At 36.2% G+C, this 25845-nt stretch overlaps 1 protein-coding gene across 9 annotated transcripts in view; it reads left to right on the top strand.

The window, feature by feature from the left end:
* ANKS1B (ankyrin repeat and sterile alpha motif domain containing 1B) overlaps positions 1–25845 on the top strand; it is a 397248-nt gene that overhangs the window by 235450 nt on the left and 135953 nt on the right. For all 9 annotated transcript variants that reach the window (XM_077783569.1, XM_031507463.2, XM_031507479.2 and 6 more), the window contains 2 exons: positions 3405–3503; positions 12916–13068. In XM_077783569.1, the coding sequence (XP_077639695.1) occupies positions 3405–3503; positions 12916–13068 (252 nt within the window). The remainder of the gene's footprint in view (positions 1–3404; positions 3504–12915; positions 13069–25845) is intronic.

The raw sequence follows: 25845 nt of genomic DNA, 5'->3' as shown, positions 1-25845 counted from the left end.
TTTTAAAATTATGTTGTTTTTCATATGCCTCCAGTCTCCCACATGCAGTTTTTCCTTCGTCCTTGAGCCCAACTGTTCTGTGAAACTACTTCTTTCTCAGGAGATTAACTTCCTGTGTGCACTTACAAGGAAAAAGATTATGATCCTGGGAGTTGTGCAGAACCACAAATATGGGGAGTGGAGGATTTCAGATACACTCTTTCCTAACTGGAACTTCAGAAGAAGGATCTTTCCAGTTCATTAGACTATTAGGCATTAATAAGACAGGAATTTCAACACTGTAGGCTGAAATGAATGAGATCTGAATCTGTCCTTGTATAAGTGATTTTGATGTGTTTTTATGGCTTTAATTCTAAGAAGTTTTCCTTCCAACTAAGTTTTTCTATAGACTTAAGAAACTACAGTATCAGAAAGTCTCTTATGTTTTCCTTACAGAAAGCATAATAAGATCAGTAGAGATTGCTGTCCCATATTTCCTGTTATAAGAACCTGTTTTACATGTAAGCATATAAAAGTTAAATCTTTGTACTCAAATTCTCTAGGTGTCTACTAGGATAATTTCTTTTTGGTGAATATTTCAACTAATGTAGCTCAACTTTTTTTAAGGATGAAATAATGTGACAAGGCAGTCTTGCATTCATATTAATTTAAATTGCATTTACCATGTCATGTCTAAGGTTAATTGAGGTTACATTTGGTCCAGCTTATAATAGATGGAAGCTAAGAGCAGGGAGAGAATTACTGCCCTTGTAGCAGAAGCAAGTTAGGTATTCTTCACTCTTAATATAGGATCCTATGGAAAGAGACTGGAAGAGCACGAGAGGAATAATCAGGTAAAAAAAAAAATCAGGGAATAGGATTAAGGGGGCAATTTGAGCAGATACTAGGGAGACAGGACTGTGAGGGATAGGCTGTTTCTTTCTCTTCACAGGTATTTCTGCAAATCAAACAGCAGCTTTCTACTGCTATGAGTTTATTCCTCTATGCTAAGCAGTAGTGGATTACACTGAGTATCTAAATTACTCTGATTTGCTCTTGTGGAAAGATGAGAAGTTATTTTAGTTCCATGGCAGAAGACAATAAAATCAGTTTTACAGGAGGGATGAGTGTCTGCTACTGTTGACACTTAACATTGACACAGGAAAGCTCTAAAAACCTGAGCATATTCAAAGACAAGGTTGTTGCCTTATTAAACTGGGAACGAGGGGGCAACATGAGTTCCAGGCTTTCCTGAGTTTTAAATATTTGCTTTTGCAACCTTGACATACTTTAAAAAAATACATTAAATAATACATAAGGAAAAAACAATAGCAAAGAATTAATAAAATAATTATTTCTCTGTGATGCAGCAACTATGTGCAAATATTTTTCTTGTGCCTGTTAGTTTAATTGAGATTTAAACATGGTAATATTTGAAGGTATGCCAAGGTTACTGGCACCAGTAAACAGTGATGAGTACACCATGATTGTGTATAAACATCGTGCAGTAATGAAGGTGAAATCTAAAAAATTGTTAAATGAAGTGAAAGCACTAGCAGCAAACAAAATAGATGCATTTATTAAAATGAATGGAAATGTATAGTCTTTGTTTTGGACTGGTCCTCAGTTGGCTCTGTTCCCTTAAATCCATTTATGCCAGCTATTTCCAGCCACTGGAGAATCCAGCCGAAAATGGATGGCTTTTTTCAAGAGTCTTTCCTGTAAGTTTACAGCCTCCTTTTGCTTATTTAAAAGAGAAAGGAAGAAAGAGGAAATTATAATTTTTATGTGTTTATCAGGGAGATGAAGGGGGTGTTACCCCCATCTAATCACTATCACTGGTTGCACAGCCCATGCTGCAGGCATTCTTATATTGGGTGTTCTTCTTAAACTGGCATCATTGCACATCTTCTCCTTGTAGAGCAGGTGTCTGCTTGCCCTGTTCTGAATGCTGCACACAGATTGCTTCAGGTTTCCTCAATTCCCTTGAAAAGACATCACCTAGATTTTGCAGGGTTCTCCGTGGAGCAGCACTTGAGAGTCCTCAGGGGTACACCTGTAAACTAATCAGTCCATCTGAAAAGGGTGAAGATTTAGCAGCTGAACAGAGTGAAGTCTTCTGTATTCTATGGTGATTTTTGAAAGGAATCCATGCTGCTTTGGGACAGGAGATTTTATTTTCAGAAAGAAGTCATATCCGTTATTAAGCCCTGACTGAGCAAAGCATTGAAGCATGTTCTGTTGTATGCCTATTTGCTTTTCCTTTTGCCACTTCTTAAGGGCTGTGCTGTCAGAAGCAGCAATCAAATGGAAAGGTAGAGATGAAGTTTTCATGGATTTCCTCACGTAACACCTATTTAGTGATCAAATTAAATTAGTACAAGTAAGAATTCTTGCTTCTAGCCAGTTAGTGTCGTGAGACTCCAACAGGGCTAAGAGATCAGGACAGGTCATCTGTTTTTTTGGGTTTTGTTTTCATCTGTAATAGTTAGAAACTTTTTAAACATAAAATATATTTTTTTAAAATCTGAGGTTTTTTCTGAAACTATAAATGCAAAAAAGAATACAAGATTGCCAGCAATCCTGACTTGATCATTGTCTTCAATTCCACTTTTGAGCCACTATCGTGCTTCCAATGCTTCCTTCAGTAGTCACTGGACTTACTAGGTGATATCAGACTCCTTGAATTTAGGAATTGTATAGTCCTGTTTGTGTAGCTCCTACTGCTAGCAACTCCTATGAAGAGATACTTGAATTGTGGAGGTTTATTTCATTAACTTTCTGGGAAATTATTTTGTGTATTATTTGAACAGATGGTCTTTTTCAGCTATTTGAATGTTTGGAACTATTTGACCTGCCCACAAGCAGGAATATAAAAGCAGTGACAAGTAAAATTAGGATTGAACTGGTACAGTTAAATGGGGGATGGGGACTGTATAGTTTGTTGATGCCAGTCCCTTTCTTCATCATTTTACTATCAATGAACTAAATAATTTTATCCTTATCAACATTCCTCATCTTATTCTGTGTTGGTTTTTTTCAATCTGGAGAAAAATTAATGTCATAAATAGATGGGTGAAGTAGGAGGTGAAGTGAAACAATGTAGAGTTTCTGAACAATTTTGTAGTCATGTCCTTGGTTCCAAATGAAAGAGCATTCACATCTGGCATTTGGCTTGAGTGGGAGCTACAATTTTTCCACCAGCAGTGCTGCCAGCAGTGTAGAAATAGTCCATGGGTTCAAGCACCTGCCACCATATTTTATAGTGAAAATGAATGCAATCATCAGTACTTTATTATTCTTGTCAGATGCTATAAGTTAAGCAAAATGTTCTCTTTTAAATGTGATAGAAGGGCCTGTATCAAGATATTGAGGGCATCTGTTAAGTTTTTAATTTTTATTCCACCTTTTTTTCCCATTTTTAGGGAAGCAACGTGATGGAGGACCAGGATCTCTTGGAAATAGGAATCCTTAACTCTGGGCACAGACAGAGAATACTCCAAGCAATCCAGCTTCTCCCAAAGGTATAGCTTCTGTTATTATGCAAGTGAAGGAATTAACTCTTGCAGTATTCACATTATTTAAAACACTTTTTCAAATGGAGATAGATGTAGCTCTACTGGTTTTGTAGACACATTTTTTGCATATACAAATATAGCATAAAATAATGTCAATGCACTGGACTCTTGTCGCTGTCGAGACCCACAGACTCCCTTTGTACAGATGTAGTTGACAAAGCAAAGGAAAGTAAAATCTGTGATTTGATGTGATGGCTGTTTAGAATGAATTTTATTACTTTTGGCCTTTCAGCCTAATTACAGACTGCCATTACATGTGTATAAATAAGGCTGTCCATGAATCCCAGAACACCCATCTTAACATTGGAGTTGCCCTAGAAATACTTTGCCCCTTATCAAAGTAGTCTTAAAAGCATTTGAGGAAAGATTGTTTTCCTAATACTTGACTTTTGTGTGAGGTACAGAGACTTCCTGCAGGCTGCATATTTAATATTCTGCTATGTATATGAATTTTGCTTCTCAGCTGCAGACAGAAAACTTGAAGCCATTTTCTCAGTCATTTTTAGTGCTAGTCAATTTAAAATCTAGATTTTAAGATCAGTGATAGAATATTCTGCATACCAGAATGTATCACTGGAGGCTTCTACTACAATTCCAAACAAGAGATAGTGGACTTAGCATGAAAAATTACTACTTTAATTTGGAAAATTTTTTAAGAATGAACAACAAATAGCAGACACCAGAAGGGCTCAGAAGGTTGTCACGTGTGATGCTGATACTTTGTGCAAAATACTAGGGCAGGAATAAAATCAAGTGTAAAGTGCACTGAATGTTCTGGTAGCAACATGTTGGAAGAAATTGTGGTAAATAGAGATTAGTCCACTTGAAGTTTCATAATACTGGAGAATGACAAGAGTTATTAAAGGATTTTTCAGTTTAGATCATGAAGCGGATATTGTTGGAAAAGGCTTTTTGATGCATCAAGGCTTTCTGGATGGATGACTTGTAAAAGAGCACAAAGGTTTTTTTGTATGGGAAAATCAGAAGTTGTGAATCAATTTCTGTATCTGGAGGTGATAGTCAATCCACACATACTGCAATGTGAGTCTGTGCATGGAAACACCAAAGAGCCTTAAAAAAAATCATTTTCCATATACCATATTAGACAAATGAGATAAATGTTACAAGAAGTAGGGTATTAAGAGAAGCATTTGATGTATTACAAAAGATATGAAAGGTTAATTTTTAAAAATCTATAAATTTTTCAGGAATATTATCATTCAAAAAAAGGTTTTGTAATCTTTAGCTGAGCTCGTAGTTGACAATGTATTTATACTTTCTCATGCTTCTTAAAGAGATAAGCTTTCATGTGGTCTTGTTTTAACATTCTTCAAAATTAATGAATCAATTGTTAATATATATTAACACAGGATGGCTTGAAGCATGTGCTGAATAATGGTGAGATAGTTTTTAGCTTCTTCCCTGTTGAGCTAAAAAGGCAGTCCCTAAGGACCACATTTTTAACATGTCTTTGATGCAAGAATGTTACATCAAAACAAATGCAGTTGCAAGCTGAAGCTGTGCATCATGTTTCTCCACATAATTGACTCAGCAATGTAAGAGAACTTACATAGTAAAACCACATCATTTCCTATATGAACTGAGCTCTTTTGAAGGCAGATTATAGAGCCCAAAAATTAAGATCATGGGAAGTTTTATCTAATGTAACACGCCCTTGTTGTATTCACAACAGCTTGCTAAATACATAAAACACTTTCACATCCTTCAACAAACCATGAAACATTGCTGTATGTCTATTTGTATGTTGATAAGTTCAGCTGTGTCATCCTGCATTCAAAATAGTGCATGCCATCTAAATATATTAAGACCTCAAACCATAATTGGAGTCTTACTAATTTGAATCTCATTAGATAAAAATTCTGTTAGTTTGTTTATTTGTTTGTACCTCTTTTCTGGTCTTCATTTAATTTAAGTCTTGATGACTCCATGCATTTTTTACTTAATGACATTGCTAATGATGTTATTTTTAGTTTTACTAATAATGTTCCTGAGATACTTTTTCACTCATATTTTGAGGTGGAAGTTAAGTGCTTTAAAAAACACCTATCAAACAACACTTCATTAAAGCCCCAGGCAGCACTGAATAAGTTAAGAGGGTAAAAATCAAGCAACAAATCTATCATCAGGGTTTTAAAATACCTTTTGTAAAAGCTCTTTTTATTGATCTGATACATATTCATCTCTGCAGCCTGGAAATGCAACAGGTGTTTAGTAGCTGAAATTTTTTACTCATAACTGCTACCTTCCTGAAGAGTCATGAATTTGTAGATGTCAAACACCAGTATCCTGATTAGGAACCATTCTCTGGAGCTTGAAGTGGTTTTAAATAGGGAAAAATACCCACATTTTAGACAAATATAGATTAATATTTTATAGTCTGTTATGCAGGTATAAAAGGGTATGGATTTCTCAAAATGTTTTCCCATTATATTCTATTTGAGAATATTATTTCACAAGAGGGAAAAATGGTGTATTCACCGGTAGGCAGGTAGGATTGAAACATTTGGGATAGTATGCTTCTTTCCAAACTACTCTTTATTTTTGTTGGATTAGGGCTTGTAGCTCTAATTCTCATCTTAATGTAATTTAAGTTACTCAAGTTTCATGTTAATATTAACTAGAGCACTTTATGGACTATTTTAATAATATAAGGTTAAGACAGTCTGGTAGAAATATAATTTGCAAAATTAATTCTTGAAATTGAAATATTTTATACATTACATCAGTCTTAAAGCAAATTTCATAGCAGAGTTTCATATTGCATTTAAGATTCTTGTATGAAAAAATTAAATCAAGAGATTTTTGGAGGAGGATTTTATATGCTTTATTGAAAGGAAGTTCAGATATGTTGAGAAGTGGAAATAACATATAAAAAGATGCTGAAGCTGCAATTACCTTCAGAACAAAATTAATGCTGTGAAAAGAATTGTGTGCAGTGTATGCTTAATTGACTAAGAAAGTAATAACAGACCTGGCACAAAATTTTAGTCCCACTTAGGTTACACAGAAAACGTAAGGAGCATTGGCCAGATATTTCACATCCCAAACCTACATGCGGGTGACTTCTCAGTGGCTTCCTCAAAAAGTTGTGCTTTTATTTAAATGACAATTATCCTAGGTTATCCCAGAATTTATCTAAGAAAGAGGATTGGTTTTGTGTGGGATGCTCAGTGTATGGCTCCTTCTCCCAGCGTATAATGGGAACACATGCTCTCATTTGACAGATGGAAGAAAGATATAAGCTAAGAGCAGCTTTCTTCTGGCTTCAGAGCTATTCTTAAAGCAGCTTGTTCCTTCCTGCACAGAGAGGTCTCAGCACAAAGCAGGTTTGGGAATAGCAGTGGTGTGCAGGCAGCCAGCCTCTTTTCCTGGATGCTTTGCAGAATGAGACAAGAAGTAGGATTTGAGCAGGCTATGAGCACATCCTGGCTGCAAGTGGTGTTATAAAGCTCTGCTTCCAAAAGTGCTGGACTTATTACTCATATATAAAACTCTTGTGCAGGCACAGTGAGTCTGGCATTTAGGAAAGCAGAACTGTGCATGTGCTCATTAACTATGCTGTGTATGTAATAGAGAAAGATCACATCATGTGATCTTTGCTGTTGCTATATTGCTATTGGCTTAGACACCCCAGAGTTCAGCAAGATGCTTTCAGTCCTGGTGTTTAATTACCTCCCATTTAGCTCTTCCATTCCTGAGACAGTTTCCAAACTGGGAGATCTGCAAAATGTTGATGACCCTTTTTGACTGTGACTCCTCGTTTCTAGTCTGCTGGAAGTGAAGATGAAAAATGGGATTCAAAGGACGTGCTTTTTACTCTGCTGTTTTCCCTGCTTCTTATGCCTCTGGGAATTACATTCCTGGTTTGAAGGGAGGCCATTCACATGCTCACTGCACCATTTACAAGACCTTTAACTGTAAGGACAGAAAAAAGCAATTAGAATCCAATACAACACATGGATTTTTCAAGTCTGAAATATAAATAAGTAGTCTATGTTATTTAATAATGCAGCACAGTAGGAATGAATCAGTAGAATCAATTAGATACATGCAAGCTATTATATAGTTTCAGCTGTTTACTTCAGACCAACTTCAGACTGGTCCCACAGACCAAATGTCCTCTCCAGGCATGTGCTTCAAAACTGCCTGATGAAAGCAGTATCACAAACATTTTCCTTCTTATCTGAGCCTACCAGAGAGCCACTCAAGACATGACATGCTGACATTTATCTGTATCATGTAGCTAACAATAATAGCATGCTGCTGGTCCTGCCACTGTTGCCATACAGGATATCTTATTTACCTTCTTGCTTCTTTTATACTTTCTTATTTGTGATTGGCTCCACAATATCTACTGGCTGCTCTGAGAATAGTTACCAGGCAAGGAAATATGCTACATGAGAGGAAGTGCTATCCCCTTTTTTTGGTAACAAGATTAGGATGGCAACCTGAAAGAGCTGACTTAAACTTTTTCATGAGATCAAAGGTCATAGCTTCCACTTAGTCTGCAAATTTCATCTTTAGATCTTCTTAAGATTACATTTTATGCAATATATATGTCTGAGCTGTTGCATACATTGTCACTGAATGACAATTGTTGTTCCCTTGTCCCACATACTGTATATGATGAAGAACTGGGAGGTTTCTTTCTTCCGGATGTGGAACTGTTTCCATTTCTCCAGAAAAAAAAGAAAAAAACAAACACAAAATCCCCCGGGTGTTCATCTATTTTCCATTAAATTTCAAAGACAGATTCCAACTGAAAAAAACATGGAAAGGATGGCTACTGCAATTCTGACAATCTTAGGTAGGAAGTGCTGAACTCAGGGTCTTTCTTTGAGGCAAGATCCTGAATCAAGCACTGCTGTGATGTGAATGTGCCTGTACTGTCTTTTTCTAGCAAGCTCCACAAGAAGACAGAAGGCTTTTGATTAGTGAAAAGAAAAGTCAAACATTAATAGAACAGAAGCTTGAATAGTTAACTTTTAAAATATGTGACAGGCTAGATGGAATAGAAACCCAAAAAGTTTATATAAATTCTTCCTCACCTGCTGTATCTTTGCAGGCAGATGCTGTTTCACTCAGTGCCTTTCTACCAGCAGTACATGCAAAGTCCTCTCAGGTCCTTTGTCATTTGTGCCCATCCCCTGTGAAAGCTGCCCCTCTGCCCCTGACTGCAGGCTCAATTACTGCCCAGGCACTGTAGGCACCAGCTCCATTTGGTGCCCCTGTTCCAGCCAGGCTCTCTGGGCTTCAGAGCTGTCACTCTTCTGAGCTTTTTCTTTCAACGCTCCAGAGGAGGAAGGATCTCCTCTTCCAACAGCATCACTCCAACTGACCACATTTGTGAAGTACACAATATGTAACAGACAACTGACAAAAACAGGAAACAAAAAAAGAGCTGATATATCCCCCATTACAACCACCTAAAATTTCTTAGATAGGTAGCTGATAGTTGCATATAAGTTCCCAAAAATGCTGCTTAAAGCTCTTGAATGGGTCAGCAGTGTAAAAGAAAGCATTATATGCTTGCTAAAAAGGTCTTTCTTCCAAATGAGCACAAGCATAAATTCACAGTAATCATAGCCACCATTTAAAAAGCTGTGAAAGTCAAGTAATCTTATCCTCCTTTTACAGAACATAAAAAGCTTGATTTTGATGCACACACTAAGCTCCCCTGGATAGTGATGCTACCTTTAGAGAACATAGTATTAATTCACTATCTGTCTGTGAAGATCAGAGAAAACTGGTGACAGTCCATGCTACTGAATTTACCTTGATTTTTCTAGTGAATATGTGATTACTTTGTTGCTCTATTTGTGTTTGTTTGGCCACCTTTCAGAGACAAGAAACTCAAGTGCCTTTTATCCTAATGTAAAATGCTCTATTGACACAGCAGTGATATACTCTTTTAAAAGTCTGTTGTATGAATGGTCTCTTGTGAGGGATTTCTCAACCCATTAGGATACTACTTGACATTGTTATTTTATTAGGAGAAACAACTCTTTCTGGCTTCTGCTTTCTGTTCATTTCAAAGGAAGTGATACTAATGGTATATCAATAGGATCTAGGAGAGAAATCTCATATGGTTTGTATCTTCTTCCATAATTTTTTGAATCTTTTTTCTTAAAAATTTCTTTTTCTCTAAATCTTTTGGGCTTCAATTCCTAGCCTCTTCCACAGTTAGCACATGAAAATCTTCTGCAGTGAAAAAAACTGACATTAGTATTGCTCTCTAAACTACTGAATGAACTGGTAGTAGTGTCTGTGGAAGAACAAGAAGTGCCCTATTTATGAGCAGTTAATATTTGAAACGCTGTCATAACTTGCAGCTCAGAAATTTTACATTGATCTGAGTCAAACAGTGTGCACCTTACTTGGATGCTTGACACCGCTGGTGCTTGTGTTGTAGCTGGTGGAAAATGATTGAAATATGCATGGAATACACTCAGTAGGTAGGAGGAAGTTTTTCTTTCAAGAAGTATCAATCAACAAGGAAGCCTACAGAGTTTAAATTATCTGTGAGAGGAGTCCAAGATAATATTGCAGTATAGAAGATACAGTCTAAGATACTGTTAATAAAGACTGGGGTAAGATGCAACTAAACTGAATCTCTGACAAAGTAAAAGGGCAGCACTTTCAGACAGATATTTCAAAGTGGTTTTATTTAAAAACTCAATAACATTTTATATGAAAAGCAGATACTATTAATGATACTGTCACATCTAGATAACCAGTATGTCTATCAGCAAGTATTTGAAAGGAAAACATTTAGGTAACTATGAATGACAGTTAATAAAGTTGGTATTATTAAAAAACAGAAAAAGACTTTCTGTACAAGAGGACAGATACTGAAATTTTATTAATTTTCATTCTAGATGCATTTTATAAAGCCTATTTTAGATAAGAGAGTGGCTCTCTGTTCATGACAAAACAAAATACTGCTTTTGTGCTGAAACCAGTAGTAAATATTCAAGTTCTTATATTTTTTTGTGGTAGTAGCAACTGTCCTGCCAGGGCAGGTGAGCTGGGAGCTCAGGTGTCAGTGGGCAGGGAGCACTGGGACAAGGCGAGTAGGGCAGGAACCATGGCAATGACTGAACAGCCACATCCCAGGGCAAGTCCACAGGACATTCACAGGGATGAAGACAGGACTCACCTTGGAAGGCAAGTCAGTGGTTGAGGATGAACAAATGAGGGCTGGGCACAGACATAACTACAGCATAATTCAGGCAAGTGTCAGGACATGGACCTGAGTTCAGATGCAGCTCCTGCCAAAGGTGGGGTCTGGCTAAAGCCCTGGTCTGACTTCTCACTGCTCCTCCTCACACAGATCTGATCCAAGGCTATGCAGCTGCACTACCTGCAGCATGGCTTTGAATACAAGCAAATATCTGGGAGAGGGAAAAAGCTTGCAGAATCAGCTGCTACCCTACAACAGACCAGTTTATTTTCATGTAGGCTATTTAGTGACCCAATAACAGTTTTGTCTGTTGGCACCAAATCTGAAGACTGGAATTGTCACATCCATTTCAGTTGTTCTCAACCTCTTGTTTATTGCATTGTTCACCTGTGTTTACTTGCCTGCAGCCCTTTGCAACTCTATTGTAGAGAATATCAATTTTAACAATTCTTTTGATGGATATCTCCAGGGGGAATTGAAAATTTTGAAACTTGCCACATTGTATTCACTTTTCATAGAGGTTGATGGGTTAGCAAAAGTAAGGACCAGACTGCATGGGTTTTCTCAAATCAGGAGGCCAAAAAAACAATTTTAAAATCAGAATCTATTAAATGCAAAGATCAAATAGTAAGAAACACAAGAAACAATTTGCATAACGTGCCCTGTCTGAATACATTGAAAATTGTTTTCATGGTGCTTCAGTTTCCTCTGTTAGAGGAAGGAAACAAAAATACCTTATATTTTCCAAAACTCATGTGCTCCCTGTGGGCCTGTTCCTTATGTTTATATCTTCTCTATACTAGGTTTTTCTTCTTCCATTTATCGGGTTCTGGCTTTACAAGTGTCTATTTAAGCATACCCTTTTTAAAATGCCAGAGAGGAGTGATGCAGGCACACTGCAATGTGAATATTCTCATATTCTCACATTTCAGCTCAAAGCATTCTGTTTCTGTCACACTTCCATTGTTTCTCATAAAGTAGGAATATATATTAGTAGGCAAAAATGGGAAACTGTCTTTTACTATTTGCAGTCACACATACACAGCCATGATTTCCAACCCTCTAAAGCTTCTTGACAATTTACCAGTTCAGTGTATTATCAACTTAGCAGTAGTTACATTTCCTTAGAAAGACAATATGTGCAGAATACTGTGGAGAATTGAGAGCACTTCATAATTTTTTCTACCTCATTCTACTTTATTTTTGCCACTATTGTAGATTACTTTAAAATTTATTATAACAATGTGGTGTAACAAACTGCACAGGTAGACGCTTTATAAGTTTTATCTTTAATGGCTTTAATGAATATCTTGAAAGTCTTCACTTGTGTCACTGAGAAGCAGTTGTGAAAGAGAAATTGCCACTTTTACTTCCTGTCAGCTTAACAAAATTCAGAAAAATTAGATGCCAGTGGTATTTCTTAGTTTTTTATGAAAACAAGTTTTATGACATTACGTGGCTTTGTTTCTATACAGATGCAAGTAGTGCACTTCTGTGTACATTATTGTGTCAATTCCATTCCAATAATATCTGATTCAGTTATCCTGTCTTAGGCAACTTAACAGACACTGAGCAATCTAAAACATGTTAAGTTTCCATGCAATGAAAAATGTGAGCAGGTAGAAGAAAGATACTTTTTTTAAACCTTCCCTGGGGATGGAAAAATATAGTGCGGGTTCAGCTGTTCTAAAATAACATATAGCCTGGTAGAAAAGATAAATTAGGAATAATACAACCAAGACCATATATTTCATTTGCAGTGTGATACCAAAAGAACCATTTCTCAGTCTAATTTCTTCACCTTCTATGAAATCTGAGGTGAAAATCTGACATTTTTGGGCAGTAAGGATATTAATGTCTTTTTTACCCTTTTGCCTTCCCTCACTTATGGATTCTCTGATTTTAGAAAGAATTGAACTCCAGCTACAGTCTTGGCATACTCTGGTGTAAAAGGCAAGATACCATAGGAAAAAGATGCATCAAAAACTGAGTCCTATTACTGCTTAAACACAGAATTGTTTGATGTTGTACTAACCATTAAAAGACCGTTGATCAGAGAAGATAACTGAACCAAAGAAAATAACACGTGTTACTCCTGTCCTGAAAGGTGTTTAATGGGTATCACCAGTAATTTTTGCTCTCCTTGTTTTTCAGATGAAGCAGATCGGTCACGATGGTTACAACCCCTCCTCTGTAGCTGAATGGCTGGATTCCATTGAACTGGGTGACTATACCAAATCCTTTCTAATTAATGGCTATACATCGATGGACCTTGTGAAAAAAATATGGGAGATTGAATTAATTAATGTAAGTTGATTAATTTATAGCAGCAGTTCCTCCCAAATACATTATATAGTACTTGTCCTTGTACATCAAGGAGAACACAGAAAAGCAATTTGCACCACAAATGCAGTCATCAAATGCTCTTAATGACTACACATTTCATGCCTGTACCTGGGTTGGCTGTGCCCTTTGCTTCCATTTACTTTGCCATTGTCTTTAGCACGTTATTCAATCAGCATGATTTTGTTTGCCTTCAGGAGGCAGAATGACATTTAAAAATATATTTTGGGAGTTTGTAGCTACAAAGTACACAGCTCCAGCTGAATTAGACATAAAATAAGGAAACCTTATAGTTAGTAAGCTATTCTAAAATAACACAGTTTTTTAAAAATTATCATTTTTGCTTGAAATTTCATTTATATGACTCAGTTTAATTAGATGTCCATCTATAGGCAAGCATAAACTTTAATGTGAACTGCACTGTAGGGTAATTTGGAATGAGAGGAAGTTTGTGCTGTTATAGTGAAGTTTGTAATGTTACAGTGAAGACATTGACAGTACAGCTCTGCCAGGGGAATTTTCATGTGAGTTATGTGTCTGAAAGTGAGTTGTTTTCTCTTATAAAAGATTGAGGATTGTAGCTTTGCTATGACTTCCGAAATCAACTGTCATGTCAGTTTATGTTAACTTTTAGGGCAACTTCTACATAGAGAGAAGCCTGAAATTATATGTTATTGATTCTTCACACACAAAAGGCTCTGCTCCTCCTTCAGGTGTAGCAGATGTTACATCTCTGCCTCTGATTAGTGCCGGAGTCCCAGAGCAGTCCAAAGGCTACCAGTAACCACAGTCAATCAAGATAAGATAAAGCAGCTGGTGTAGTTGTATGCTAGGCAACAGGTCCCACTGTGTCCCAGGCTGGAGAAATGAGGAACATAACTATGGTGCAAAGCCCTGTTGCTCCACAAGGCACAGGCAGCTGTGGCCTGAGACCAGTATCTAAACAAAAGAAAGAAAAACATACAAGGTGTTATTTCATATTAGTTGGAAGACAAAACCACTGAATGTTAGATTTTCTTTTCTTGCTGTCACAGTTGATGTTAGCTAGCAGAAAAATGCAGTGTAAGGGCCAAACTCTGCCTCGTGTGTTTTTGTCTCATTTAGTGTATCTTGTAGGTTCATAATTGAAGTCAGGATATGATTGATGCATTACAGATGTCTACTGCTAAGCTAGTTATAACTGGGATTCTTTTTTCTCTAAATTGATGGAATTTTAATAAGAAGTGGGGACCCTTTGCCTCAGAAGCTAATATAGGTCATCAATCAGCACTGAATAGAAAAAAGTAGAAGATTCTGCTCTTGTTTTCTGTAATTTTGCATCCCATTTTGCCACAAACAATTTGGAAACAAATTACCCTTTAGCTCCCCCAAGTGGATCGTTAAAATGTCATTAAAGGTTTGTGGTTTGATTCCAAACATGCTTAAACTGATGAAAAGGGGAGACCTGCACTGAAGTTAACAGGAATACACTTCTGTAAAACTAGTATAAACCAAACCCCTATGTCCCACTAACTTTAAAGTTTAATGTTATGTTCAATTTGAAGGTCTGTACTTCTTGGGAAAACACCCCCTTTTGCCATGAGTTGCAAGAAGAAGCTGTTTAATAGTTGTATAAGTACTTCTATAGATATAGGAATCTATTGAAATAAGATTATTATTATAGATTATTATAGATTATATATATCTATATATAGAGAGATATCTATCTATATATTTATTTATTTTTATATAGATATATAGATCTGTAGAGATATTTCCACCTGATAGGATTGAATTATATTGTTCAAGAGCAGAGTTAATAAAACAGTTTTGCCTTATAAGAATTACTGGTTTAGTCCTGCCATATTTGATTCTCCCCAGTCAGTAGGAGCTCAATGTAATGATACTATGTTCACTGAGAAAATCTGTGGCTTAGAAAGGCATTCACTATTACTGTTTTCTTTCATTTGAAGGGGATCTTTCAGAAATGGACAAGAAATTGGTTTGAAGCATTGTGCTGTCTGTCAGAACGAGATACTTAGCTCTAACCAGCAGGCCTGCTATCTGAAATTGATTTCAAAGGTCTCACTTCTTCAGTTGATGGCAAAGAAAAGCTTATTGCAGAAAGTTTTTCATAAAAGAATGCATAAAGGTCAAAGCCACTAACTCAGGAACAGGACTCTTCTCTTGAGTAGGTCAAAATCCACATGCTTGAAAAACAAGAGAAAGAAACAGACTCAGAATCATAAAAATATGATAAAAATATTTCAGAGTACCCTTGGTTTGGATGCTCTTGTGCTTAAGTTGTAGATGAAACAAGAAGTTTAAATTAAAGTTATTCCTAATATGCACTAAAATATATCAAGGGCTACAGAAATGGTAACTTCTTCATTTTAGCTTTTTAAACAGTTTCAGCCACTGAACTTGACATGAAGGCCATACCTAACTTGCTTTGGGGAATCCCTTCATTCATACTTGGTGCTTCTTTCCATTTAGCCATTGGGAAATCAACCATGGGTCCTGGAAGGATAGAAACAGGTTTGGGGCTAAAGAGAGTATCTTTTGTTTGGATCCCTCACTAAAAGAAGGAGGTTGAGATGCTGAAGTGTATCTCAAAAGGGCAGCAAAGTTGTGAAGGGACTGGAGCACACGTCCTGTGAAGGGTGCCTGAGGGAGCTGGGTTGCTCAGCCTGGAGAAAAGGAGGTTTAGGGGAGACCTTTTCACTCTACACCTACCTGAAAGGAGGCTGCAGCAAGGTGGAGGTCAGTCTCTTCTCCCAGGTAACAAACAATAGGATAGGAGGAAATGGCCTCAAGGCTCATATTGAATATTAGGAAAATACTCTTCACTGACAAGAAAGAGCTGTCAAGCACTGGCACAGACTGCCCAGGGAAGTCACCTGGGTTGAGTCACCATCCCTGGGGATATTTTACAGACATGTAGGTGTGGCATTTAGAGATATGGTTTAGTGGGACCTGACAGTGTTAGGTTTATGGTGGAACTCAATTAACTTCAAGGTCTTTTCCAACTGAAATGATTCTATGATTAAAGTTATCCTTCATGATTTATCCTTTATTCCCATAGGACACTGGAATGATCAGAACTTTGAGTCTTCTTGTCTTCCTAAAAAGAACAGTTCTTACTGTATTTTCAACACAGTTTTATTATTCTTGTAAATTATCATCTAGGTAAGCACATTTAAAATGTCTGAGGCACTGGTGGGAAAGGCCATCTTCCCTCAGCTTTTCTGGTTCCCCAGCCAGCTCTCTGGCATTAAGAAATAAATTTAATGTTCAGCTTCCTAAAACTTATTTAAAATTATTCCAGCAAGGTAATGTCATCTCTGACTTACATGCTAGTTTCTTTCAAACTTTTATGTGTACATAAAACATGTGTTTCTTCAGGGGCAATCAAGAAGCAATTTCTAGAAGCATTTGAAGCAGAATAATAATTTTAAAAGTTATTCACTTGTGTTTCTTGTAAGCTCCCAGCAGCATTCTCAGTCCTTCTTCAACAAGTCAGACTTTAGATTTTGTTTCACTAATTAATTTTTCATTTAGATAATTTAGAATTTTCCCAGATCCATTTCCTTCTGTGATTTTCTTTCTGGGAAGCATTGTTCTATTTTTCTTATCCTGGGATTGTAAGTAGTCAGAATGCCTTCTCCTAAATTAGGAATTCCCAACACTTCTGCTTTTGTCTCCCAGGTTTCTTGGCTCATTAGAGAGATCAGATTCTGTATCCTTATTCAGATATAATTTATTTAATGCTGTAGCTTTGAGGAACTTTTCTGAAATACATGTCATCTGCTGAAAAAAAATGTCCAGCATGTTCTATATCCCTTAACCCGCCCGTGCACCTGTGCTTTGAAGTATAAATGCTCTTCTATATGACTAATCATATTATCCTTGTCTGTTATTCTAGATTACTTATGTAACCCTTCCCCTGTGGGACTCACTGTCTTCAGGGAACTTTTACCATAGAGATTCTTCAGGCAAGATATAAACATCTTAAAAGCAGAAAGCAGATTATTTGTCGTGTAACACACAATACTTTGTAGGACTAATGAACGAGGCATTAAATCAACCCCCACCAAATGAGTCACTCAGTATAATGGGCAAGTAGTCATCACTCAGGTAAGGGGAGAGCTGGCCTCTGGGGCTCACTGGAACAGGCTGATCTGTGATAGTGCTGAGATGCTATCTTCTGATTTCCCTTTCTTTTTTTCTCGTCAGGACTTTATGCCTCTTGATGCGATTGTTGTTCGTTAAATCCTTGAGGTACCAGTTTTCCCTGTCTCAACAATCTTACTTATATCTGCAACTTTACCTTTCTTATCTTGAATGCTTCCAGCCTGTGTACTCTCTCACAGCTCCCTCTCACGCCTTAGCAATTTTCTCAGAAGGAAACTGAGAACAGTTGCACAGCTGTGCTGTACTGAAAGTAGGTCTGGAATCACAGATAGCTGAACTCCTGGGAGAAAGGTTACATGGAAGTGGCCCGGTTTACATTTCTTCTCAATTAGTTCATATTGCACTCTGAGCTTCTTTTCTCATACATACTTCTTTCACACAGATGATTCAGTCTTTTTCTTCTGTAACATTAATCTTTATGCTGTGGTTCAATTACTGTCTGGATTTTGAACTTTTTTGGGAAATGTCCTGGGAAATCTCTCTCCAATTGCACTCCTGGTTTCTTTTAGGATATACTGACTGCTGTTCAGGATCAGAGCAAAAATATCAGAGAAATTAATTGCCAATGGACTGTCTTCCATTAGTTTATAGCTAAATACTTTGAACCTTTCACAAGATCACTGATGAGTCACACAATTTAATTGAATTATATACTGTGTGGAAAAGTGACTCTAGTTTTGTTTAAAGTGGGTATATGATTATTGAAGCCCATGATATTTTTACTGTAGGAATGAAAGAGCCTAACAGCAGCCATAGTGAAGTTGATCAGTGGGTCTACCTAACCCACTGTGGTGTCACCATAAATAGAGGACCAGGGAAGGCTATGTAACAAGTATATTATGAACAAGCATATTATGAATTATTTGCATAGCATTCTTAAATAAATGGTTTTGATCTCTAGGACTTCTGGAATTGGGCCCAACTGGTCCTTGACTTTTTAATCTTGAATAAGTTCCTATCATCATCAAGTTTTGTGATCTTACTGCTAGTCTTCTTCCCTATAGAATGAATAAATATATTGAGCTGCCAAGGTTCATTCACAGATCTCTGGAGGAATTCACTAGAAACCTTCCACGTTGAAAACTGCAATTTCTCCTGCAGTTTCCTGGTTTAAACAGCTATTTCTCCATGAAAGAACCTCTTCTTATGGCTTAATGTCATGACTCCTCTTTTGTGGCTTTTGGGGTATTTTTTGCAAAAGGGTTTTAAGAGTGGCTTCATCAAAAGGCTTTAGAAGTTCAGGCAAACAAGTAGATCAAGCAAATTGTTAACCTTCACTATATGATTTTGACTGCCTCAAGGAACACCAGTAGGTTCCTGAGATATGAGGCATCCTTACATGCAGTCACTACAATTCTTCTTGATTGTCTTTATTCATGTGTGCATTATTAGTATGCATGTTTAAATTCCTACTATTTCATCTGGGACAGGTGTAGGGCCAGTATTGCCATGGATTTTCCATTAAACTATTCTCAAAAACTGACATCAATTTTGTGACTTCCCAGTCCTCAGATAACAAGTTTTTAAGGGAAGAGTTCCACATTGTTGCTAGTAGCTCATCAAATTCATCTTTGAATTCCTTCTCTATTTATATTTTCTGTGCTGTGGTTCATTTTACACACTTCTATCATTTCATCTGTTAGTGGTCGCATTTGCGAACCAAAGAGTCTTACATCATTTAGTAATTTCAGACATCCAGAAATCCTTGTTCTGTATCTTTGTGGTCACATATATCTGTATCTTTCTATGCCACATATAGTCTGTGCTTAAAGAACTTAAACATACTGCACTTACTGCATTCAGATAACTTGATCAGGTTAGTGCATCACTTAGCAGCCTTTTCATCTACTCCAGCAAAGCAGATAGTAACATCACAGTTTGGGTAGTACACACCAAATGGATGGATTTTGTACAGTGCTCACTTGACAGCTGTATTTCCCATGCTATCTAGCATGAAAATATGTCTTTTTTTAGGAAGGCTGTCCTTCAAATTCTGTTTGAAAAATTACTCTGTGACTCTTCTTTTGTTGTTAATTTCCTGAGTGTGCCACTCTGCAGAGACAGTTTTGGGAGAGGAACGGAACATACTCTGAGACGTCGCAGCTCCAGAATTACAATTCCTGTTCCTTTTCCTCTCTGCTTCAGAGCCTCCTGCTAAATTTCATATCACTGAAAAGAGTGTTTAGAGTCACAGTCCTTTCTGATCTCCCAGAGACACTGTTGATTGATAAAGATGTGCATAGCTCTTCCTGTAGCTGCTTTCTCAATGGCATCAACAATTTTGTTGGTCAGAAGAGCTTTCAAGACCATGTGGCTGCACTAGCAATAGGCTGTAGGATCTCAAGTTATTAGGTATTTTGTTATTAAAAATATTTCTAGAGTTGTGGAGTGTAGAAAGTTGTCTGTATGACTTTTTCTTTGTTCACTCTTTACAAACATTTGGAAGCATATGACTAGGGTACTTGACTAAGTTCTTGCAGCTAATTTGTGTGAGCCAATACTTCTTTAGACACAATCATACTGATGTAGCAATACAAAACTAAAAGTGACTATTTCAAAGTTTCTAAGTAGTATAAAATCCTGATACGCTCCAGAATGTCTGATATACTGCAAAAACAATGTCTGATATACTGCAAAAACAAAGGAACTCTTTTACTAAGAGTTCCTCTTTTACTAAGGAACAGATACTTCTAGCCTTTGAAATTTTAATGTGAATCTTTAAATTCTCTGCCAGGCAGACTGAACTTTGGGTCTTCTCACTCATTAGTAGAGTGCATTAGTAGAGGGAGGGAGGGAGGAAGGAAGGAAGGAAGGAAGGAAGGAAGGAAGGAAGGAAGGAAGGAAGGAAGGAAGGAAGGAAGGAAGGAAGGAAGGAAGGAAGGAAGGAAGGAAGGAAGGAAGGAAGGAAGGAAGGAAGGAAGGAAGGAAGGAAGGAAGGAAGGAAGGAAGGAAGGAAGGAATATGAACAATGTCATGACATTTATTTATTTGGTAGCATAGTGATTCTTTTCTAAGCCACCTAATGTCATTTTGTACTACAAGCTATTTACATAGAAGACATTATATAAATACTTTAAAATCATTTTCCTGATTCTATTCTTTCCTTACATTATGGCAATAACAAAAAATATTGTTTTCTGATTAAAAAGTGATATTAAAACTACTATGTTTGATTTGTAAATCTAGCCATTTAAATTTGCAGATACAATTGCTTTTCCCTCCTTTCTGAGGCAAACATTTGCTTTTGAATTTTTAAAATCAGAACCCCCCTCTCCTTATCTCTTTTATTTCATTCCTTCTCTTCCCCCACACTCTCTTCAAAACAAATTATAATCAGGTAGTGATTGGCAGTAATTTTTAGCACTAATAATCAAAGCTGAGCAATTTTAGCACCTATTGTGTTCCATCTGCAGGATCATTTTCTTGTCCTGTAACACACAAGGTAGCACAAATGATTGATTTATTTAAAAAAAAATTATCTTGCATTATAAAGCAACCTGCTCTACCTATTGCCAGAGAGAGTACTGTCTCTGAAGTATCCTAACAAAATCTCTCTCAATTCAGGGAACAAATAAATTGCCTTATCATTTGATTTTCAGGCTAAAATCTTGGTGTTCTATCAGAAGGTTTGTATTTCAATTTTGAGAATGTGATCTCCTTCCAGAGAGTACAATAGACTTGTTATTTCCTATAAAACCTCTGAAAAATAACCTCTTCTGCCAGCCCACAGGTTCTCTACAAAAACAGATAAAATACAGTCACTAAATATTTTGTTGTCCTAGGCAACAACTTGTTCTGCTTTCAGGAGCTTAGAAAAGGCCTGAATAAAGAATTATATTTTCCCAGCTTAACCTTTTAAGTGTTGATGAGCCAGAAAGGAAGTTGAATTTCCATTTTAAAATAATGTCCTTTTTCAGATCAAGCTGATATTAATTTAGAAATTTTATACGTATCTTCTTTTGAATTTGACCTCTGAATTTTGCAGGCTTGGGCTAGCATCCTTCACTACAGCAAGAATTTTGATTGTAGTAAAAGATAGGTGCTGTTAATTTCATTATGGGTATTTTATTTTGTAGACAGTATTTGTGATATTTGAGCTGGAATAAATTGTTTCTTTCAAATGTTTGCATTTTTTGCCCACAAAATCTACCTCTCATAGTTTTAGCTTAAGGCGTTTTGAAACAGATTGTGTTGATTGAAGGTCAGTACAAAATACTTGAAGGTGATGATACATAAAAGCAAACAAGAACATAATTGTGTTAATGTTTCAAACTATTACTTCTGCTTTTAATTTGAAGCAATTTGCAGTGATAAAAATCATAAAGAAATATCCCCTTTCTGAAAGAAATAAAGCTGCAGAATTTATTACATTTTTTTTTTAAGGACTGCAGTACTATTTTGGTGCTTTTCAAAGAATACTCTGTTCAGTAGTGTGCAAAAGAGAAATAATTATTCTTTAAGATCTTCTTAAATCTAGTTTTTTTCTGCTTCTGCATTGCTCTGTAGAATATTGTGAGGGGTTGATATTTCCAGTTAAAATTCCCAAGTGTATCAGATCTTGGCTAGCATGATTTGTCTTCTGTTTGCAACTGATTTCAATAGCTGAAGGTAGAGAGGACTAAATGGCAGTCATTTTAACTATAAAGATGTTGAAGATCAGAAATATTTTAGAAATATTTTCCCTCTATGGCAGATTTTGTTAACATTCTCAGGTGTGAGAGCCAATGCAGTGCTGTGCCATATAGACCTATCAGTGTGATTAATGTTCCAGAATTAGGACAGCAGCCTTACCCTGGGTCTTTTTCTTGATTCTCCTGTCTCATATTGTTCAGAGCTACTTTGGTTATCTCTGCAGTCCACTGCATTTGTATCATACAGAATCAGCCCTGGATTTCAAAAAAGACTGGAAAGTATTATACCAAGATTATTAATAGAAGTCAGGTAAATTTTTTTCAAAATATTAAAGTTGAGGGGAAAGGAAGTATTTACTCAACTGTAAAAGGTTCTGTTGCAGCCTACGGCCAACAGGGTAGGCTGTCCTTAAAGTCATCTTCAAGGATTTTTGTCTTTCACTGTTTTTAACTTCAAAGGAATAAGGTTTCAGTAATTTTCCATAAAGGGCAATGCACAATTCTAATAGCTATTGGTGCCAAGAAACCTGTCATATTCAGTCTGTATTATTTCAAAATTAAATACCATTTTCTCCAGTTATTAATTTTCTATAGATGTAAATAACACATTGGTCCAAATGTTTACATCCTTGAAATAGTTATTGGCAGGTACCTGTGATCCCTTTCATAATGATCAAGACCTTGCAAGGTTATGTACATTTAACTCCTGATTTAGATTCCTGCCTCAGATTGTACTTTCCTACTCATTGCTTATTTTAAAGATTACTCTTCATACCACGTAGATATCTTGAAAATGCTGTACTCATCCTAAAGCAGTATGTGTATGGATTTGAATGCATTTCAATAATATGAAAAATAATTTCAGAAAATACAGTTAAACTTGGGTTTTTTTGTGCAATGATATTCAAAATGTAATTCAGATACTAAATTACAACATAGCTGTTGCAAGTTTGTGAGTCTGTTAATAGGAAATTAGAAAGCTTTCTAGTTTTTTGGGGTTCAAAACAGAAAATCAGTTTCAAAATCTATTAGAATGCTTTATCTGTGCTTTTTTAATCTATGAACTAAGTGCCTGATTCAGATGCACTAATGACAGAAGCTACTGGAAAAAGTATAGTTAGACCTTAGTTATTCTTTTCTTCACATATTAAAAACTGGATCAGAACCTGTCTGAGCTAATCAGGCTGTACGAGCACAATATTAATCAATAAAGGAAAGACATATATGAGTTTTCCAAATGGCATTTTTTATCACTCTTGAGGCATCAACCAAGCACCTGGCCATCCTGATTTTCTCAGAGTCTGGACTTCATGCTACCCTTTAAAGTAATACATTCAATAATAATTCTACTCGGTGGTTGCAGATGATCTGCTAATGACTGTCTTTCAGTCTCTATCATGTAAGGATTTTTTACCATTCTACATGCATGATCTACTTGAAAACAGAAAAGACAGTCATAAAGACTTTCTATAAAATACTTTCCTCTCCAGTAAGCCACAAAGAAATACATATGCACTCATGTGCACACATAAAGCACAAGAAGAAAAATTATGCAGAGCTAAGTATTTAAAACATTTGTGTTCCCACACACAATATGGTTCTTCTGTGTTTTCAGTGAACATAACCAAATGCAAGGTATTTTGTGCTTCCTGCTTTATAAGTTAAATTTATATAAGATTTATATAAGCAACAGATAAGCATCAAAGCCATAGCTGAGGAGAATGGATGGCAAAACACCAGGCTAGTTCATAAATTTACATTATTAAAGAGAAATGATAGATCTTTGCTGCTTCTTTAGTTGAAGCTGAGCAACAATTTGCAAGCAGAAATAATTTGTCTCAACTACTTTTGATAGCAAAGTATACAGTACATGACATCCACCAAAAAAATTCATTATTTTAGGTTATCTGCTCTGATCTGTGAACTTTTTTTTTTTTTTTTGGCAATTTCTGGCTCTCTGGGAATCAGAAGCATAAGATGTGACAATGTGAGAAAAAAAAAATGACAGAAGTCTAATATGCCTCTAAGCATATGGAGTGGTTGGCTTTAGAAATTGGCTAGAACTGAAGCATAGGAAAGAAGAAGCTGAGAACTGAGGAGAGTTAGTAGTAAATGAAATATATGCAAAGATGAGATGTCAGGAGTCAGAAACAAGTGCCATTAGAAGCTAATGGGCTTAGCAAGAATGACTAGAAATGTATTTTGAAGAAGCAAATACAGAGTATCTAAGTATCATATAAAACAGAAAAAATATGACAGTCCTTATTTTATGTCTATTTGGAATGGAAGCAAATTACTACACAGATACATAGAGAGTTTCAGATATTCAAAATTACTCTCACAATTGGGTTTTCTGTTTTTCTTTAGTCAAATCAGCTTGCTGACCCTTTACATCAGAGATTCAACATCAAGGTTTGACAGCAAGCTCCTAGAACACCCTCTAAAATATGATCAAAAATTATACTTCCTTTCAGTATTTTTATGGTGTTATTAATAAGCAATACTATGGATATGAAAATGATGATTTACAGAAAATGTGAAAGATGACCACATGTCATATACTAAAGAAGAAATAAAACATCAGATAGTGTTTCAGGTAAGGAGATTTGTATCAAGAATGCCTTGATATGAGAAAGAGTTTAAAAGTTCATAAAAGATTCCTTGGAGATGTTTCATTTAAGCTGAAGTTCTCGACAGAATATTTTTCTTTGATGTGTACTTCAGCTTTTCACCATAAGATTTCTAGTGGACATTGGAATTCAGATAAGGCAGAGAAGCAATATGACTGCTATTTTCTTTGCATTTCCCCAGGGATTTAACACAGATTATTCCAATGTGTCAAGGATAAAACCCACTCACTGTTTTGCAGGAGGTGCTGTTAAGCAAAATGGCTGAGTTTTTGTGTTTATTGCTGACAATTTGTTATATTTCCACAAGCATCAGCATTTTAGCATCCTATTTGTTTGTGTTAAGATAACTATTTTTTTCCATGTAAGTATGGAATTAGCTACTGCATTTTTCTACAAGGAATCAAGGAAGATACTGCTGATAATAAAACACAGACCAATTAATAGGAAAATGAAGAATTTCTTTGGTCCTGAAACTCACCTATTTTGTTTGATTGTGCATGTAGCAATTATCAAGATACTAAATAGACTCAGAGGTTCTGAAATATAAATTTTCTAATGGGAAAATGTCAAGGTAAGTTTAAATGAATAGCAGAGTCAGAAACATGTTTAGTTGGAAGCAGAAAATTGCCTTCAGAATCACAACACAAATAATTCTGAATATGTGAAAGCGTGTATTTGGACTTAGTCTTCATCATGTCCTCCTAATGTCTTGCAAGTAAAAAAAAATTAAAAACAAACAAAAATAAGGAACAAAATCCCAAAACCTTTCCAAAGTATCTATCAACAGAGCTATCTCTTTATAACAAATCTGTTAATGAATTGTAAGAGATGAGTGTTAGTGACAATACCCACAGTTAGTTTTTACCCACAAGTAGTAAAATAATAATAAATAGTAGTATGTTTTATTTATTTTAGTAGCTAGCTGACACTTGGCTTTGAAAAATACTGTGGGAAATCTATTTTCATTGTTCATTTTGTTTTCTGCTTAATCTTTTTTTATCTCAAGGGTAGTTTCCCATTAAAACATTTCAGAACTTTGTTTGCTCTCACCATGAGTTTCCCACCTGAGTTCCTAATTCAGTTTAGCTGACATGTCAAGAGTAAGTAGTCCTGGTACAGAAAGAACAAACACCAGTCAGTGCAATAGACATTCTGGGACATATCTGGAGGTTTTATACCTTTGGTGCTTTCACCAAAGTGGTTTTGCCAGCAGCTGCAAACTTGGAGTTCTTCTGTATTTCCTCATGAAACCTGCTGATACTTTAGGAACCCAACATGCTTGTTCAGTGCATTGCTTTGCCATGAGG

The sequence above is a fragment of the Lonchura striata genome, chromosome 5 (genome assembly GCF_046129695.1).
Source record: "Lonchura striata isolate bLonStr1 chromosome 5, bLonStr1.mat, whole genome shotgun sequence".
Classification (NCBI taxonomy): domain Eukaryota; kingdom Metazoa; phylum Chordata; class Aves; order Passeriformes; family Estrildidae; genus Lonchura; species Lonchura striata.
Note: the sequence above shows the minus strand (reverse complement) of the source record. Positions and strands in the feature narration are given on the sequence as shown.